This window comes from Globicephala melas, chromosome 2 (genome assembly GCF_963455315.2).
Source record: "Globicephala melas chromosome 2, mGloMel1.2, whole genome shotgun sequence".
In the NCBI taxonomy this organism is placed as follows: Eukaryota; Metazoa; Chordata; class Mammalia; order Artiodactyla; family Delphinidae; genus Globicephala; species Globicephala melas.
In genome coordinates, this window is record NC_083315.2 from 148,165,573 (window position 1) to 148,184,848 (window position 19,276).

Here is a 19,276-nt window from a genome sequence, read left to right on the forward strand (position 1 = left end):
CACCATGGTCTAGAGAGATGTGTGAAGGAAAAAGAGAAATGGCACACAAAGCTGGAGAAATTCACAATGCAAATGACAGGCCAGTGTGAGATGGCGCACTTTCTCCTGGACTTGGAGGGCTGAGAATCTTCTCCAGTGTCACAAGGATGGTGGTCACTGACGCCACAAGATCTCGGGTTCTCTGAAATAAAAGTGTCTGTCCAGGACTGTCCCCAGAGGATGATGAGAATGTGACTTGCCCCTCGGGGAATGTGGGGGCTGAAAAAGAGGGCCAGGAGAGATTGCACGCCCAACTCCTCAATGCCCTGCCTGTTATCTCTCTGAAAACATAGCTTTGTCCCTCACTATCAGGACGCCGAGAGAGAGCGGGGACAAGAAGGTCACAGACAGAAGGGATCTGCCCCCCTCCTATCTGGAGCCACAGAAACAGGCGAGCTCAGGTTATCTTTGTGTTCACTTCTGTTCCCCAGAGATGCGCGGGGTGTGGGGTGGACATGAAGATTTAGACCAGTCAGCTCTGAAAACAGGGTGTTTTTCTGCTTGGTCATCAGACATATGCCCATTCAAGGGAGGCAAAACAAGCTGAAGTTTAGATTCTCTGACGAGGCTATGGAGTCCCATCAATTACACGACGTGGAAAAAACTTTGGACAGTTAAAAATAACATAGGGGTCTGGTGTTTGGAAGATCTGGAGTTTGGAATGCCAGCTTGTCAAGCACAGATCGCTGCCTACAAAAAGCGTGTGCTGGGAACATGTATACACACACCCACCGGGACAGGAGGGCTGCGATCAGCAAGGTGTCCAACAACGGGTTGGCGGGCCACGTGGGAGAAAAGTGCACAGACCAGCTCTCACCAGCTCTCACTCTGGCCTGAAGGATGTTCAAGCCCTTTTCTAGCTGTGGAAAGGGCAGAGCTCATTCGGGCAGAAAACACTTGCCTCTCCCTTGGAAGAAGCGTCAGTGAATGGAAGCAGGAGCCAGGCGTTCAATCACATGACGGTTCACCTCAATGTGTTGTGTTTCTGCAGCTGTGAAATTCTCGTTCTTTCTCAGAAGGACCCAATGTCAGCACCGATTCAGTGGCATGCAATAACCTGAACTCCCGGACAAAGCATCCCGTAGCTAAATCTCTCTCACATTTTCTAGCACATTTGTTCTAAGAGTTACTAATAATAATGCCATTGAGTTCTAGAGTGTCTTTCCTCTAAGAAAATCAGAGCTTCTCCTACTTATTATCTTATACTCCTTAAGAGGCCACTGTGGGAAAAATCAGCTAGTGTGACTGCATTTTACAGATAGAAAAACGGGGTCACTGCCAACGTCTATTACGAGGATAAGAAGCACCAACTCTTCTAAGCACTGTACGTATATTAACTTGTTTAATTCTTCCAACAACCCTCTAAAGGCAGAAACCATCTCTCGCACTTCGCAGAGGAGAAATTTGAGGCACAGAGGGGTTAGGAATCCTGCCCATGGTCATGGGGCTTGGATGTGAACCCACTCTCTCCAGCTCTAGAGCCCATAGCCAAGCTGTAAGCCACATGGCACTGCTCGCCACCCTCTCACTCCCTAGGATGGGCATCTGAGCTCTCAAAGAGTTTGAGGCTCCAAAGAACCTGAGGACTCAGGTAACACCAGCCTCCCCCTGAAAGCTAGCTCCCTGGAGCCCAGGCCTTCCGGCAGGAGGAAATAAACATTAGGTGAGCAGCTTGGATGGGTAACGGGGTGCCTGGGTGCCTGGGTGGGAGTGGAGAGGCATTACCTTCAGAGTAAACCACTTCCATCCTCCCAGGAAGAAACACAGTCTTAGAGACCTGTAGCCTCACTGCCTGCGCCCCGTCCCACACTCCCACCTCACTCCCCGCAAACCCCACTCCCATGTGAACCATGAAACCAATCCTCGGGGCACCAGCCTTTGACTGCACTACGAGGGTCAGCATTTATGTTTTCTTCCCTGGACTGGATTTGTGTATTTTATTTATAACCATGTATGGGTCGTTATCATTGTTGCTTTTGTTGAAGAAAGGGGGTGGTGATTAAAGTATAGAAAGGGGGAAAGACCTTTAGATCCAGCACTAGGACAGGCTTTATCCTACAGTCCTGCACCACTTGGCAAATGTGCCCAAGCAGCTGGCCAGGGCTGTCCTGTACCCGATGGGATGGATGGCTCATCCAGGGCAAGCCCCCAAGGGTCCCCCTCACCCTCACCCCCTCTGGGAGGTGCCCTGGGAAAGACCCAGAACACATAACCAAGGAAACCAAGAATCAGTGAGAGGGAGTCTCTGGAGGTGGACATCTTCCCTGCTGAGGGACACAGGATGACAACCCCTACCTCCCCCTGGAGTCTCTCTTTTGGCCTCTGAGGTGTTCAAGTTCTTCCTGAGAATTGGCTGCCAAACTGGGGCTCCACTCAGAGCTACCTGGCCCCAGGCTATTTCATTTTTTACCTTCTGTTCATAGACCCCTCCCACTCCCGTCCAGCCACATGGATCCATTTGCTATCACCCACACATCCCTTCCTACCTGGCCCTCCCACCACCACCCCAAAGGAAGAGGGTTCTCTAAGGAATTACTCAAATGCTTCCCAAATCCTTGTTCACATCCCTTTCATGCCTGAACTTCTCCATCCTCAGCCTCCACCACTCCTGAGCCTGACCAGATCCCACTTTCCTTCCAAACTCAGCTCCAAGCCGCCTCCTCCCTGAAACCTCTGACATACCCACCGTGGGACCGCTTTCTCTCTTCCAATTTCACAGACCCCTCGGGGGCTGGACCGCTCACAGAGCGCAGTTAATCCCACCATGTAACCTCACGCACTCTGTTTCTTCTCCATGGCTTCTTCTCACCTGTTTGCTGTGTGCAAGCTTTGCCTTTTCCTCCTTCTCTCTCCCTGCTCCCACATTGATAAGATAGAGTGTGCCCTCCTGGGGACTAGGCAGAATACTCTTCCCTTCCTTTTGTGCCTCTTCAATGCTTTTTTTTTTTTTTTTTTTTTGCAGTACGCGGACCTCTCACTGTTGTGGCCTCTCCCGTTGCGGAGCACAGGCTCTGGACGCGCAGGCTCAGCGGCCATGGCTCACGGGCCCAGCCGCTCCGCGGCACGTGGGATCTTCCTGGACCGGGGCACGAACCCATGTCCCCTGCATCATCAGGCAGACTCTCAACCACTGCGCCACCAGGGAAGCCCTCTTCAATGCTTTTTGATCAAGGTGCGATGCATGAGGAAAGGAGAAAGATGTCAACAGGGCACAGATGAAGGGGACAAGGTCAGAACGAAACCAAGGCTGGAGGTGCAAACCTTGATAGGAAGCATTAAGTGGATTATTCCTCTATCTAGGGCTCACAGAGCATTGGGGAGGTTTAGATCTGAGTCAAGGAATGAAATAAGAAGCAGAAAGTAAAAGAAAAGAGTAACCAGTGGGCTTTTCCTTCCTGGGGATTTGAAAAGCTACAATAGAGCCTGAAGCAGAGATGCCAGGAGGTTGGACTGCCCAAGGCTGCCAGCTCTGGGTCTTGGAGAAAGGTGGGGACATTTCAGAGCTTTTATATTGTCCAGACCAGTTCATCTGCGTCACAAAGGAGACAGGAACTCCTGGCAACACTGGGCAATGATAGAGATGGTTGCATCCATCAGAGCTTCTTTTGTCCTGTATTTCTCAGGAAGCTGAACACACTGTAGGCAGATAATGGGTGAACATAAATGATCACCAGAAGAGGGACCTATATAATTGGGTCTCTCAGTTAGGCAGATCACCAAATAATAAAAGAATCCTATTGCTCCAAGGATAGCAAGAGCTAGCTCCGTCTCAGAAAGGTTCCTACATTCAGACCCACGAACCAGTCAGGCTCTATCCCTCCCCCATGCTGACTGGGATCTCCAGCCCCTGAGATAGCAAACAATGCCCCCTGGTGTGCTATGGACCAGGGAACTATGGGAAATTTCTGAATTTCATAGAACTCCGTAGATCAGTGTTCATCTCAGCTACCCTGTGCATAACTGACCTAAAATCGAATGATCCAAACCTGTTTCCCATCCCCCAGAGATGTGTGTAATTAGATAAAATGAGGACAGAATATGTATAAGTATCTGTTATACTGGGATGGCTGCCCAGAAAGGAAATGAGCACCAGGAACCGGATGGCCCCATGTGCACCCTCTGTACTGAAGGGCTATACCCGGGACTGAAGGAGAGTTAACTTCCAGAGTAGGTGCTGGTGCAGTATGAACCTCTCTGAATTCACAAACACTTTGGTACAACCCTGCTCCTCCAGCCTATACTTCGTGCACCATCAGCACTTTTTCTAGCTCTCCACGTTGAAGGATGTCTAGTGGACGAGAATCTGAGTTAAAACTTGACTTGAATAGCCTGTCTCCACCTTCCTTCTGACACAGAAAGGCCTCTCCAGTGTGGCACCTTCCTCCACATGGTCCCAACACTGAATGTTCTGGAGGGTCGAAAAGCAGCAAGAGGACATGCAAAAGTTATGAGGATAGAGATTTCTCTCTCTCTCAATATGAAGAATAAAGGCCCTCACATGATCCCCAGGACATCATTTTTTGTTTCATTGTCACATGAATTTACCTGCACTGAACATGGTTGGGAGAGAGTCATAGGGAAAGTTATATCTATGTAGGCATTATGAAAGTATAGGAAATTCTCTCAAAGAATATCTATCTGAAAACAGTGACTGGGCCACAGTTACCTCCAAAGCTCAGTAGGACAGGCAACAGACTCTCACCAGATCCCAACTTTGGGTTAAACCATTATAGTACCTGTACCTTCTGGTCTCTTCTACCTTAAAAACCCATAAAAGTCCTCAGGTATACCGAAGGCTAAAGGAAATCCCATACACAGCTGAGCATATAGTAGGCACTTAGTAAAAGTGTGGTTGATTTATCAGTGGCTAGTCACAAGCCCTGGGTTACTTAGTCCCTGAAAGAGGACAGAGCAAAAAGACTTGCCTTTAATTCCCAAGACCAAAGGGAAGGAAAGCCAAGTTTTTCAGATCCACAAGGATGAAGTGGTAAAGAGACAACGGGCTAGAATAAATGACGATGACAATCATCACAGCCTCACACGCTACATGCAAGCAGGGCAAGCTTGTGCCTATTTTCCGACTACAGAAACTGTAGAATTGGGGGAAAGGAATTCTGCTGCCTTTTCCAAACTCCTGCCAGGGAGAGAATGAGAAACAAGTGGACTCTAAAGAGCTAGAAGCAAATTAGGTGGGAAGAGCCTGCTGGCTTCATTTGCTCAGTTACTCCACACACATTTATTAAGTGCCTGCTATGCTAGATCCTATAGGGATAGAAAAGCACAGGCAGCCACCCTCCCAGTCTTCCAAGGCCTTACAGTCTAACCAACCAGCGTTAAGTGTTTCAGTGGCGGGGAGAGAAGAGTATGCTTGGGACTATGGGGCCAAGGACAGCGGTGGCCAATTCTACCTGAGGGCCAGCAAGGGCTTTGCCAGGGAAGAGGGGACTTTGAAGTGTCTGGAAGATGAGCAAGTAGATGTTCGTCATGTGCCTCTGGGGCAGGATAGGGCTGAGGAGCCACAAGCAGTTTGGTAAGACTGTAGGGGAAGTGCGAATGGTGCCACCTGTCTGAGCAGGGATACAGAAGCATCCTTTCACGGTAACAAGTTCACCCACATCGCTCATTCTAAGGTTCTTAACCTGGAGCCCATGTACCTCTAGCCCATCTGCTGATGGGCTCCTCCAAGTCTGTGAACCCCATAAAACCACAGGCATATGTTCACACCTATCTGCATTTTTTCTGGGGAGATGATCCAGAACTTCCATAGGATTCTCAAAAGGGCCTGTAATTGCCAAGGAAAAGTGAAAAAGAAACACTCAATAGGACATTGAGTTGCCTGAACACCAAACTGTGATGTTAGAAGCCATGGTTTTCTGTCTCTGTACCCTGAAGATAGCTTAGTACCTGACATATCATAGGTTTTCAGAATTAGCAGAGCTCAAGGGATGAATACAAGGAGATGGGAAGAAATCGCCATTTTCATCATCAAAACAAACATTGTGTGCACAGACATTCGTGTGCCAGTCAGTGGGCTAGATTTTACAAACCAATACCTCTTAACATAAAGGCACATGGAAAAATATCTTCTCAATTTCCTGTTCACAGGATTGCAAAGCCAAGTCCCTAAATGTGGATACAAGTCACCCAGGGCAAATCACTGCAATCCCAGATCAGGCTCAAACTTTAGTTGGCAGTTGCCTAGCAACGAATAACCCTGAAGACACATCACCAAATAGAGATGCCAAAAGGGCATTCTGTGGACAAGCTGGTTCTGAAAACTAGCCCCCGCGCAAGTTTGTCTTCCAGGCCTCTCTGGGACTGTTGGGGGAAGAAGCAGACTTTGCAGCCAAAAGGAAGCTGGAAGAGGGGGTGGAAGGTGTTCAGATGGTGGTGTGTAACAAGTGGGCACAGAAACAGGGAACCGAGGGCTGAGGGACCAGGCAGCCTCAAATAGAGAAGGCAATTGGTGCCTCTGCAGGTCCTCTTTCAGACCGTACCTACAATTACTCTTCTGAGCAGTTGCTGAGCAAATCCCAGCCATATCTAAAGATGCAGAAAGTGGCAGAAGACTTGACTGCACCTACATCCAGCCCTGCCCTGAAGTCATCATCCTCTAGCAGTTCCACTGAACTACGTCAGTTTGGGGTGAGCAAGATGACAGACCTCCAGACCCAGGAAGCAGTTTTTATCCAGCTCTCCAGGGCAGCTCGCTCCCTTACAGAGGCAGCAAGCACCAAAGAGGCAAAGAGACCTCACTTTCTAAAATTCCGATTTTTTTGTTTTTTCTTTAATGAAAAGCTCAGAAACTCCTTCTGCTGAGGCAGGTGAGACTGGGATTCCTAAGACAAAAGTTCTAATCCAAATCATGGCATAGGCCAACACTAGGCACCTCTCCCTGCGCAATGGTAGAAAGCTTGGGAAGAAAGCTTGGGCCTCCTTCAGAACCCGTTCTCCTGGAAGGTCTTGGGGGCCAGGGGGAAGGGGCAAACAAATATATATCAGTCAGGAAGCGACTCAGGAAGAACAAATGCGGAAGTCAAACAACAACAAATAAGGCGGATATAAATCCAGATAAAATATTAAAATCATTAAAGGGCTGCTGCTCCCTGAAGATTGGGAAAAATGAAGAGAGTTAATTAAAAGCAATCTCCATGCACTGCTGAGCCAGCCGGCCCTGATAAATCAACAGCTGGGGCTTCTGTGGAGGGCAGTCAGGGGGCTTCAGGAGTGGGGTGCGGGGGGGGGGGGCTGCCGGCCGGGGGAGGGGGGCTGCTGCAGAGATGGCAGTGACGTCCAGTTGAACACAGTGACTTAAGTTTCGTGTCTTATTAAATATTTTATGACCACTGAATAAAGCTGTTCTTCCAAGCGGGGAGAAAATGATCATTCGGGTGAACAAAAAGTGAGGAAGATAAGGGTGAAGAGATATTTTTTGTTTGATTCAAGACATACTTGGGACCATGATGTCAGCATCTCTGATCTTGCCTCAGATGCAGAGGCTTTTGTTTCTTCTCTCTACCTGATCTGCACAGGTAGATGCCTCTTCTAAATTCTCTCTGCAAAACCCTGGGCTATGTTTGTTTTGGGGGTTGGGGGAAGCAGTGCAAAGTCAGGGAAAGAAATGAAGAGGAAGAGGAGATAAAAAAGACCTTCAAAATTCTCATTGTTGATCCAAGCCAGACTTTTAGCGCAAAACTAAAAGGTCAGTGGAAATTGTGGGAACTTTCTTTTTTTTTTCTTTCTTGCTTTCTCTTTCTTTTTCCTCCTTTCTTTCTCTACCTCCTTCCTTCCCCCTTTTCTCTGCAGTCAGATAAAGTTTCTGTTCTTCATTTTAAACAAAAAAGAGCTCAGAACTTTGGGGGCCAATCTAAGTTAAAAAAAAAAAAACAGCAATTTTATGTATTACAAAAATGGCCCTTCTCTATTCTAAGGGAACCCTCCAGTTCTTCCTTGATGGAAATACAATCAAGAGAAATGATTAGGAGAAAGTGGGGTTTTTTTCCTCCACAGAATTGGGATTGGAAGGGGGTGTGTGCATGGGGAAACATAAGGAATTATGCATTTGGATATGCATTTTAATTAGGTGGACAGAAGCAGCCGCCTGTTAATTTTTCTTGCTTGTTTCCACTTAGCATTCATCACAGGCAAAACCACCATAGAGCACTCCCACGATAATAGATGGTTCTGCATTGGCTAAGTCCTCAGGGAAAATAATTAGCAGGAGAGAATATATTCTCTCCACTTCAACTACCCCAACCACCCTGCCCTCCCCCACCTCCAGCACCACATTGCCTCCGCCCTCCCCCCAACCCCACAACTGACAGTGGTTTCACTAGACGCCTAAGGGAGCAGTCCGCCTCCTGGTTTACAAGCACTTACTTTGCCCTGCCAAAGAACAAGGGTCTGGAAGGAGAAACGGACTGGAGGCCTTCATTGGAGTGGAAGCCCCTAGATACAGGGAGGGAGGCTCTATGCCGCTTAGCTGCGAGGGGCAGGCTCGCAATCAGAATTGGCCAGGACAGGATGAAAAAAGCTCCAAAGAGGGTGAGACAGTTCTCCCTGAGCTCAACTAGCAGCAAACAGAGATATGTAAAGAGTCCTTGGTTGAGGATAATGGGAGTAGGGATGACGTTTCTCATTTAATTTGCTTTTATAAAGTACAGGAATGCTGTGGGTTTGCACCAAGCTTGGATCTGAAGCATTTCCAAGGCTGGCAAATAACTCTGTCATTCTGATATTTGACCCTCGCCACGATGCTGTCCATAGTCTACTCTTGTATAAAGAATCAATTCTTGCCGCTGACCCCCTATGTCAACAGCACACCCTCCTTGCTCACAAGCAGATTTAAACCCCAGCCCCCCTGTCACCCCCTCTCCCTCCCTGGAGTCTTCTTGATAGAAGGAGGAGCCAGAGACTGGCTGATGACAGGAGCCCAAGTTCCAGGAGAGCACTCCCTCTGCCCGCCAGCGTCTGATTCCTCTGATCACGGGTGGACTCAGTACAGGGCTGACAGTGGGAAATGAAATGAGGACTTCCCTTGAGCTCATATTCTCACCTATTTCAAACCCAGACAATGTAAAAAAGCCCACTGAGATCCCAGGGCTATTTACACACAGCTGGACGAGTGAGGCTTTGCATTTACTGAGAAACAATGATTAGATATGATATGTAATGCCAGGATCTTTTCGTTTATTTTAGTTTTAATATAGTAATGTTTATGAGACATTGCTGACTCTCTGAGAAGGCCTCAGTTAGCTACGAGAAACTTTGCAGTTCTAGTAACACCTCACATTTGTACTTTACACCTTCTGAAATGTTTTCACAACCATTATTTCATCTGGGCCCCTTGCAGGGGGTAAGCAGGGCTGGGTACAGGGAAAGGAAGCGAAAGGAGATACAAGCCCTTCTCACCTTATGAAAAAATAGGCCAGATTTGCTACCTCTTGACTTTCAAGCTGTCCTGTCATCCCAGGTGCTCCTTCCACCTGAACCCCTGTTGCCAGATGAAACCTCCACTCTGCCTAGGAAACCTTCACTCCAAGTCTCACCAGGTAACTACTACTGCTGCAGCTTCTGGAGCCCCCCCAAACCCAAACCCTGGCCCCCACAGGGAGCCACTGCCCTCAAAGGGTTGGGGTTAGGGGGACAAAGTGAAGGCAATCCTTGTGGCTGGGGATGAGAGAAGTGAGTCTCTGGGTTCCCAGGGCATTTACCCCTCCTCCCCAAAACAGTGGTTGTTCCACGGGGGAGGGGGGTAAAAAGGTTGAATTCTATGATACTATCAGTATTTTTTTTTTTAAGTTTACAAGGAGGGAGTTGCGTGTACTATCTAGAAATGTACTCCCTGGGTTTTAATAAGTCTAAAAATGAAGGGGGACCTAAGCACATACCCAAAAGAACTGAAAGCAGGGACTCAAATAGCTACTTACACACCCATGTTCATAGCAGTATTATTCACAATAGTCAAAAGGTGGAAACAACCCAAGTGCCCATCATTGGATGAACAGATAAACAAAATAAGGCATATACATACAATAGAATATTATTCAGCCGTAAAAAGGAAGGAAATTCTGACACATGCTGTAACAAAGCTGAACCTTAAGGACATTATGCTAGGCTAAATAAGCCAGTCACAAAAGGACAAATATTGTATAATTCCATTTATATGAGGTGCTTAGAAGAGGCAAATTTATAGAGACATAAAGTAGAACGGTGGTTAGCAGGGACTGGAATGGGGGCGGGAGGAGGATGAGGGGTTATTGTTTAATGGGTACAGAGTTTGTTTAGGACGATTTTTTAAATTCTGGAAACGGATAGTATGGATGGTTGCAAGACATTATAAATGTACTTAATGCCAGTGAACTGACACTTAAAATGGTTAAAATGGCACATCTACATGTCATATATGCTAAATATACATGTTATGTGCATTTTACCACTAGTAGTAAAAAAATTTAAGGGGCTTCCTCTGTATGCTGGAGGTCAGGGTGACCATTTTGTTTTGTTTTTCTTTCATTTTATCTCTCACAATTTAGGCTTTTATGAATTCTGGTAGGTTTTACAACCCCTCTTCCTCCTTTAGACTTGTAGCAAATTGCCAAGGGAGCTTCCAAACAAAGGAAAGCCTGATAATAACACCCCCAGAAGAATCTGGGATGTTCTGGAGGCATGTCACTGAATGAGAGGCAGTGAATTCCAGTTTAGACACTGCTAAATACCCACTTGGGTATGGCCAGACTCTGTGTGTCTGCTAGACACCTCCATTTCCTCAGCAGTTATCACGGGATACAACAGAGGAAGCTCACTGAGACACCAGTACAGGCCCACATGCTTCGGCTCACTGAACAGTCAGGTAACTGCAGCTGCCCAGATGGAAGTGAAATAAGCACTTTATTTACATGTTAATTGGGATGGGTGCCGTGGTAGAGGGGAGAGCTGTTCCAAGGAGACTGTAGATAAATGAAATCCAGAGAAGAAAAATCTTTTGCTTGGTTCCCTGTCTCCCTCCATACATTTAAAGAAAAGAGGAAGAAAAAGATAGATGTTCTCAATAATTCCAGTCTTTTGCACAACCAAAAACTTTATCTGAGTGCTTGTAAACAACAAAATAGGCTAATTAGTTTTCCCACTTCTCTTTCCATCCTCAAGTTGGAGTGCTAATGAGAAGAAAAGTGTTCAAAAGGGATAATCAGAAGAAAAGTCCACATTTTAAACGGGCCACCACCTGGTCCTCAGGCTTGGGCCCTGAGAAGGGAGAGATTAGAACCCCAAATGGTAGCATAATGTGGCAAGACTGGATCAGAGAAGATGAAACTACGGAAGAGTCTACCAGTCTTAACTCCTCTTTAGAGCCACACTTTAAAAACAAGGAAGGGGACTTCCCTGGTGGCGCAGTGGTTAAGAATCTGCCTGCTAATGCAGGGGACATGGGTTCGAGCCCTGCTCAGGGAAATCCCACATGCCGGGGAGCAACTGAGCCTGTGCACCACAACCACTAAGCCTGTGCTCTAGAGCCCGTGAGCCACAAATACTGAGCCCATGTACCACAACTACTGAAGCCTGCGCACCTAGAGCCCGTGTTCCACAACAAAGAGAAGCCACTGCAATGAGAAGCCTGTGCACCGTAACGAAGAGTAGCCCCTGCTTGCCGCAACTAGAGAAAGCCTGCGTGCAGCAAGGAAGACCCAACGCAGCCATAAATAAATTTATTTTTTAAATAAATAAAATAAAAACAAGGAAGAATTTGAACACTGGACCCTAACTATCCTTCTCATCTTAATTAACCATAGTAAGAGCCACAAGTTTTTGACTTGAAAGGAATTTTGGCAATCAAGGTGCATCACCCTCATCTTAAAGACAAGGCATGTGCAGCTCAGAGAAGTTCTGTGTCTAAGATCGAATAGTTAGTGGGTGGTAGGGCTGAAAACAGAGCTCAGATCTCTGGGATTCTCTCCCAGAGCTTTTTCTCTTCCATTACTCTGAAGCTACAAAAGAAAAGCCACTGGGGAGAAACCAATGTGGAAGAGGGACAGAGTTTGAGACAGGGCCACGCTGATGGCAGGTGAAAGTCTGGGGACTGAAAAACCTTCTCTGGTGGAGCTTCCAACTGAAGTTAATACAAACAGCAGATTTTCAAAGTGAATAACAATGAAAAAAACTCACTCATTTCATAGCAACATGAGATGACCACAAGGCAGATTAGACATGTGCCATCATTGTTCCTTGGGCTCTTAACTAAGGCCTGGATAGTGCAGGACTCAATGTGGGCTATTCGAACCCCATTATTAAGAGCTCTGAGCTTAATCCCCTTGCCCCTCCTTGCTTCCAAACACAACCCCCTAAATCTTAGTCTCCTCAAGGCTTCTCTCTTCCCTTGCCACTCCCACCCACTACTACTATTCACAAACACACAACCTAGAAATTCCCAGCACAGGCTGCTCCTCTTTTCCCACCCCCCGCCAAAACACCTCCTAACCACTACTTTTAAAACTCTGAGGGCTTCCCTGGTGGCGCAGCGGTTGAGAGTCCGCCTGCCGATGCAGGGGACACGGGTTCGTGCCCCGGTCCAGGAGGATTCCACATGCCGCGGAGCAGCTGGGCCCGTGAGCCATGGTCGCTGAGCCTGCACATCCAGAGCCTGTGCTCCGCAGCAGGAGAGGCCACAACAGTGAGAGGCCCGCGTACCGCAAAAAAAAAAAAAAAAAAAAAATCTGATGCAAATCACAGGCTTCAAAAACCTTCTTTCAGGGGCTTCCCTGGCGGCGCAGTGGTTGAGAGTCCGCCTGCCGATGCAGGGGACACAGGTTCGTGCCCCGGTCCGGGAAGATCCCACATGCCGCGGAGCGGCTGGGCCCATGAGCCATGGCCGCTGAGCCTGCGCGTCCAGAGCCTGTGCTCCACAACGGGAGAGGCCACAATAGTGAGAGGCTCGCGTACCGCAAAAAAAAAAAAAAAACACCACAACACCTCATCTCTCCACAGTTGCTCACACAACTAAAGAAAACTTTGGGGGCTTCCCTGGTGGTGCAGTGGTTGAGAATCTGCCTGCTAATGCAGGGGACATGGGTTCGAGCCCTGGTCTGGGAAGATTCCACATGCCGCGGAGCGACTGGACCCGTGAGCCACAACTACAGAGCCTGCGCATCTGGAGCCTGTGCTCCGCAACAAGAGAGGCTGCGACAGTGAGAGGCCTGTGCACGGCGATGAAGAGCGGCCCCCGCTCGCCACAACTAGAGAAAGCCCTCGCACAGAAACGAAGACCCAGCACAGCCAAAAATAAATATAAATAAATAAATTTTTTAAAAAAAAGAAAACTTTGGAACTTGCAGTAGATCATAATATCAGTCTCTGTTGCTATTAAACAATCATCTTTTCAAAGTTCCAGACCACACAGTGGTTTTATCCACTTACCTATCCTCTCCCCACCCCCACCCCAGGCCACTCTTTTATCTTTTCTTGTTAAATACCTACATGTTTAAAGATTATTTAAAGCTAGGGTCATGCTTACATAGGCCCCTGCTGGAAAACCCTGGCTGGGCAAAAACTATTTCAGTGGTTGTGGCACTTCTTTGGCCAGGAGCTTGCCACATTGGGCTACATTTGTCTTCTAGTGACTTTCAGAACACTCAGAAACCACAAAAGTTACTTTGAAGAGGTTGGGATAATAAACAGGACTGGATTCTGGTGCCTTTTTATGACCCACCCCCAGCACCACTACAATCAGCATGGCTGCACTTTCAAAACTGAAACATCAGCCTCAGTTTCCTTTCTTTTCCCGGCACAGGCTCAAAACAAAGCCTGTTGACGGTGGCATTTTATTTTTTGCCTTAATCTGAGCAGATGGCTCTGGAACAGCTTTAGACATTACGGTGTTTCTCAGATGTACCTAAATTTCAGCTACCTGCATGATTCCAAAAAGACAAAGGAGGATAAGGAGTCTCCAATTAAGTTGCCTATGAATTCCTGCCCACTTTACGGAACTGAGCAGCTCCCATTCAACTGGGGACCTCTGGATGTCTCCCAGGTGGTCTGCAGGTCCGGCAATTTTCAGAGGTTTAACCTGTGACAATGCCTTCATTTGGGTTCTGGCAGAAATTAATATCCTTTATGGGTATCTCATCCAAACCAGACATTCTTCCCACTGAAAAATAATGTGTGCTAACAAAGTTTGGAAATTTTAAGGATTTTTTTTTTTCCGGTGGCAACCATAAGCAGATGCAGAAGGTGGTTCTTAGGCATCTGTCGGCTTAAAATGTCTGAGGGTCCTTTTTCATAAGGGGCTAAAATAATGCCCATAAAAAGCTGCAAGTTTGGGCTTCCCTGGTGGCGCAGTGGTTGGGAGTCCACCTGCCGATGCAGGGGACATGGGTTCGTGCCCCGGTCTGGGAAGATTCCACATGCCGCGGAGCGGCTGCGCCCGTGGGCCATGGCCGCTGAGCCTGCGCGTCCGGAGCCTGTGCTCCGCAAGGGGAGAGGCCGCAACAGTGAGAGGCCCACGTACCACAAAAAAAAAAAAAAAAAAAAGCTGCAAGTTCACAAATTCCTAACTGCAATGTTCCCCATTTAGTACCTACCCACGCCCCCCCACCCCAACAGAAAGAGCCAGAAGGAGATTAGAACCAGGAATGTGTCCCCCGAACACCATCCTCTCTGATATCTAAACTGAGTGCCACAGCAAGGGTGAGGTCTGTCTTCTAAGTGGCAACAATTACACAACTTTCACAGGCACAAAACCACTTTAGATTAGAATATGCTGTCTCCAGATCATAGACTGTATAAAAAGATGAAGATCTGAGGTCCATCTATGCCCATGACCAGCTGCTTGACCTTGGCTGAGTAAGCATATTTGCTTCTCCCAGAGCTGTGTCCTTAATAACAAAACAGAGATGTAAAACCATGCCTACAAGCAAGGGAAACTCCTTACAAAAAAGTTTCAATACAATTACGTATATGTATGTTCACATGTTACAAGCATGACCAAATAGTTTTCTGCTCTCATTATTTATAAACAAATAGTTTCTTGGGGTAAATCCCTATTGGTTTATATGGAATAATTAAATAATAATAACTGTTACTCTTTTCTAAGCAGGCAATTAGTATAATAGATATATACGTGCATAATCCAGTCTGGCAGAAGGTGGCAGACATTCCCAGTTAAGTGCATACAAACCAGGGTTTTGATAATTTAATAAAAGAGTAAGTTGTTTAAACTGTTGATAGCAGATTTGGGGGAGGCTGGCTAACCTGAAGTAGAATATCAAATAAGATTAGAATCTATATTAAAAGCAAAAACAAAAAAAGAATATAGCAGGGCAAAAAAAAAAAAAAGCTTTATGTTTCCTAGGTATGTAGAAATCAACCAGAATACGATAGGTAATGTGGCGGACTTACACATAGACCTTTATCAAATCCATATTTATGTTACCTATATAACATGGCCTTTTACTTCACTACATGGCCCTTATCTTGCATGTACATGTAAGAAATAAGGGTGACTCACACATCTAGGCTCAGACAATGTAGCTGCTAAATTAAATAATGTGCAATACCTATTTACACATCATACATGTCTATCGATGCTTTTAAATTCTATCAGCCCAGATGTGACTGCTTGGTTGTGGAGCCACCTGCCGTGTCCCCTTTGTGATCTGATCAGTCCAGGCGGCTCCTGTTTCTGCCTCTAACACCCTATTGGGCAGTAATAAGATGTTAAAGGCGACAACAGACAGAAAAGCCAGGCTGTCAGCTTCAGAGAGGACGGGGGTGAAGGGTACAAGGAGGAGGAATAAGAAAGGGAGTTGAGGGGAGATCAAAGACAGGCAGGAAGAAAGCTAAACTGCTGAGAGAGGAGATGTGGCTCCAGGAGCTTGGGGCCCTACAGAAGACCCCAAAGCAATGAGATTCAAATTGTGCCATCCAGTTACTCAAGCTATTGAATTATTGAATGTCCCACGTGGAAAAAGCTAGTGTGATGAAAAATGGTCTACACTCAGCATAGGCAGAGCCCTACAGAGATGTTGCATGAAACCTGGGCTTGTTTCTTCCCAGAACATTACCTACCACCACTTTATCCCCCAATCCTAGAGGAAACCTTTGTGTGACCAGTTTCTATAGGGGGCGTCCTTGGTGTTGGCCTTTTTTTTTTTTTTAAGGGAAGGGAGAGAAAGACTCAGAACGCACACAGAGAAAATGCTGATGTTGTTCAGCTCCGTTTCATTGTCAAGAGGGACACAGGAAGATAAAAACATAGCTCTCCAAACCTTTCTCCCTGCTCCTCTCCTCCCAGCACCCCCATCCATCCCTTCCGCTGGATGTGTCTCTGCGCTTTGTTCTAATTTAGCCCATGCATAATTTATTCACGTGTGTATTGTTTCCTGATCAGCAACTTTTAAAAACAAATGAAACATATAAAGGTGATCTATTAAACAAGTTGTTTTGAAAAATAAAGGCAGATGTTGTAGGTCTCGCTGTAACAACATGCGTGCTCCTACGTTAGCAGTTTAAAAACCTTCTAGGGCGCAGGAGGCTCGGCTGGTCGGGGGTATTGTTTACACACCCTTACCACCAGGGAAAGGGGTCGGGATGCAACAAAATGAGCGGCTAATTATAAATGACCATTCAACTGCCACCTAGAAAAAGCAGGCTGGGGTGTTGTGTGTATGGCGACACAGAATTACAAATACATCACATTGCACCTGTTTCTAATTATACAAAGTACAAGTGTAATAATTCAGAACTAATTCCAATAATCAGCCCGCTTCTCTGTCCCTTTCCCCACTTCTAACCCCACCCCACACAGCCACTCTCCCCAAATACGCACCCTTCTGCGGTCCAAAAAGCAAAAATAAAAAACTGGAGCGGCAGGAATCAGTGTAGAGACCTTGCGCCCGCCCGCGCGTAAGCGGGCTCCCGGGTAATAACCAGGGTACCGCTTTCCCAGTAGGCAACAAACCCGGCGCACATGTGAAAATAGATTTCTCTAACTTGAGTTTACCAGGAGGCATCAGCCCCGCTACGCGTTTTCGTCTGGAAATGTGAAAACTCCAAATCGGCTGTGGGTTCGGTAAAAACTCACAGCATCAGCTGCGTGGCAGCGCTAGCGACGAGGAGAGGGGATGCGGCGAAGTTACGCCCGTTTATTCTGCCACAAAACATCTTCTTTCTTGGGTGAAACGCTGTGGCGTTCAAGTGCAGCGTATCCTATCCGAGCTTCCGAGCGAGAACTGAAGCCGAGGGCTGCTCTGTAATCAGCCTCAGCTTCCAATGTCCTCTTAGCAGCGTTAATACATATACAGACATTTAAAACTCCGAGATCTGGGACATTCCTACCCCTTTCCCTTATTACCGATAGGAGATAAGCTGGTGCAAACACCTCCCGTTCTCTCCGCGCGTTCCTTCGCGTTAAGAACCCCCTGCCGCCCTCCCGCCTCCCCGCGTGCGAACCTGGCTTTCAACTCCTAGGGGAGCCCCGGGTGCTGACGCGGATGCGCTAAGTTGAAAGAACCTGGGTGGGCATCCGCCACGCACCCGCGAGAATTCGGCACGAAACGGCCCCCACGCGCACCTCTCCCTCCCCTCTCCCGCGACTTCCAGCTGGGAAGTCCTAATCCCAGGCGCGCAGACCCACCCACCCACGCCGCGCCGAGAGAGGGAGCGCCCCTCTGCCAACATTACTGCCAATAGCACCCCTTTTAGAGAGACGCTAGTTTTCCGAAGCCACCCCCGGCTCCGCGATCGCGAGCGGACTTGGCGGCTTAACAGTTCCACCGACTGGAAGGAAGGAAGGAAGGAAGCCAGGATAAAAAGGAGGGGGAAGGAAGGCGAGCAGGAATTGGCTGTCGGACCCGGGGACTGGCCCCCGCGTGTCCTCTCCCAGCCCGCCCCCTCCGTCCCGGATCTGGGCGTCCGCTCAAAGTCTCCCGGCGGCGGCCAGAGGCACCTGCCCCTCGTCTGGCCGGGAGCAGACGCAGCCCGCTCAGGCAGGGAGCCCCAAGCTGCCTCTCGCCTGCCTCGGCTTTTCACCCGGGGGAGGCGAGACCACCATTCATAAGACCTGCAGCTTCCCGGTCTCCAAATCAACCCCAAGTTAACCCGAGTCGTTAATTTACTACAGCCAGCTCCCCCCCAAACACACCCGGAGACACACCGGCGACCGCCCGAAGCGCCGTCACGCTCCGGGGGCTGCCCCGGCAGGAAAGCCCCGGGCAACCACCTGGGCCCCAGGGCTCCCGGGACCCGCTGCTCCCCCTGCGATCCTCCCAACTCTGGAAGGTTTGCACAAACTCCCCGCAAGCGATCGGAAGGCGGAGAGCGTCTTGCAAACTCCGGAGCTGCAGTGGTCCGCTCACCCCGGCGGACCTAGCTGCGGGGCGGGGGCCGCGGGCTCCGGAGGCGCGGGGCTCAGCCAAGTGCACCCAGGCCACCCCAGCCCGGCGCTCGCCCCCAGCAGGGCCGCCCCCCGCGCCGCGCTCACCTCCCCGCGAAGCCGGGGACTCAGGGGACCGTGCTGTCCCCGAGCTGCCCACGATCCCCTAGCTGTAGAGCGCTCGAGCGCCTGGCTTCCCTGCCGATAACCCCTCTCTCTCTGTTCGCCAATTTAGAAGAACACAGATGTGACAATTTTCTTCTTGTTAATTGCATCTCCTGACATTTCTGCGCGTTGGGGAAAAAAAAAAAAAAAAGATGAAGAAGTAAGAGCTGAAAGAAAAGAGAGAAGCCCCGCCGCGGCTGTAGGCGCCTGCAAGCGCAGTGCATAGGCAGCGCTCGGCCCGCAGAAGGCGCCTTTTTTTTTTTCAAATTGAAACCACGCGGAATATGTACATTTTTTAGTCTTACTTACGCTTTCAGGGGGTTGTGAATGACAGTCGCCATTTTGCTACAATGTAACAGAATATTGTCTGTCTCGGAGTTCTAAAGGTTTGCTCAGGGGAAGCGGAGAGCCAATCAGAGCACGGGATACCGGCCCGCCGGCCAATCGGCGCGGCTGGTCGCCAGGTGGGCGGGGCCTGCACGGTGGTAGTTATTAGGGGAGCTGTCAAAGCCCAGAGGTCACTCCCTTTTGTAGAGCCCGAGAGCAAGCAGGTCTTAAAGGGGCAGTACCGCGCGAGCAGCTTCTTTTTCGGATTGAGGAAAGTGGAGACGCACAGCAAAGTATTTTAGTTTGGTTTGAATCCCTACTTTCTAAATAACTGCAGAGAGTTGCGCTCCTGGACAGAAATGTTTAAGTCCTGGACAGAAA

General features: G+C 48.4%; 1 protein-coding gene across 7 annotated transcripts in view; it reads right to left on the minus strand.

Moving 5' to 3' along the window:
* The window catches only part of DPF3 (double PHD fingers 3), a 266,506-nt gene extending 247,558 nt beyond the window's left edge, over nucleotides 1–18,948 (minus strand). For 4 of the 7 annotated variants that reach the window (XR_009563158.1, XR_009563157.1, XR_009563156.1 and 1 more), the window contains exon 1: nucleotides 18,878–18,948. Coding sequence is in view for 1 of the 7 variants with exons in the window: in XM_060294995.1 (XP_060150978.1) it covers nucleotides 18,878–18,909 (32 nt within the window). In the remaining 6 variants the exon portion in view is untranslated. Of the gene's footprint in view, nucleotides 1–16,858; nucleotides 17,059–17,481; nucleotides 17,501–18,511; nucleotides 18,550–18,877 lie in introns of those variants that run through there. The other 3 variants (XM_060294996.1, XM_060294998.1, XM_060294997.2) reach the window with 3 other exon arrangements.
* Nucleotides 18,949–19,276: the final 328 nt, after the last annotated feature.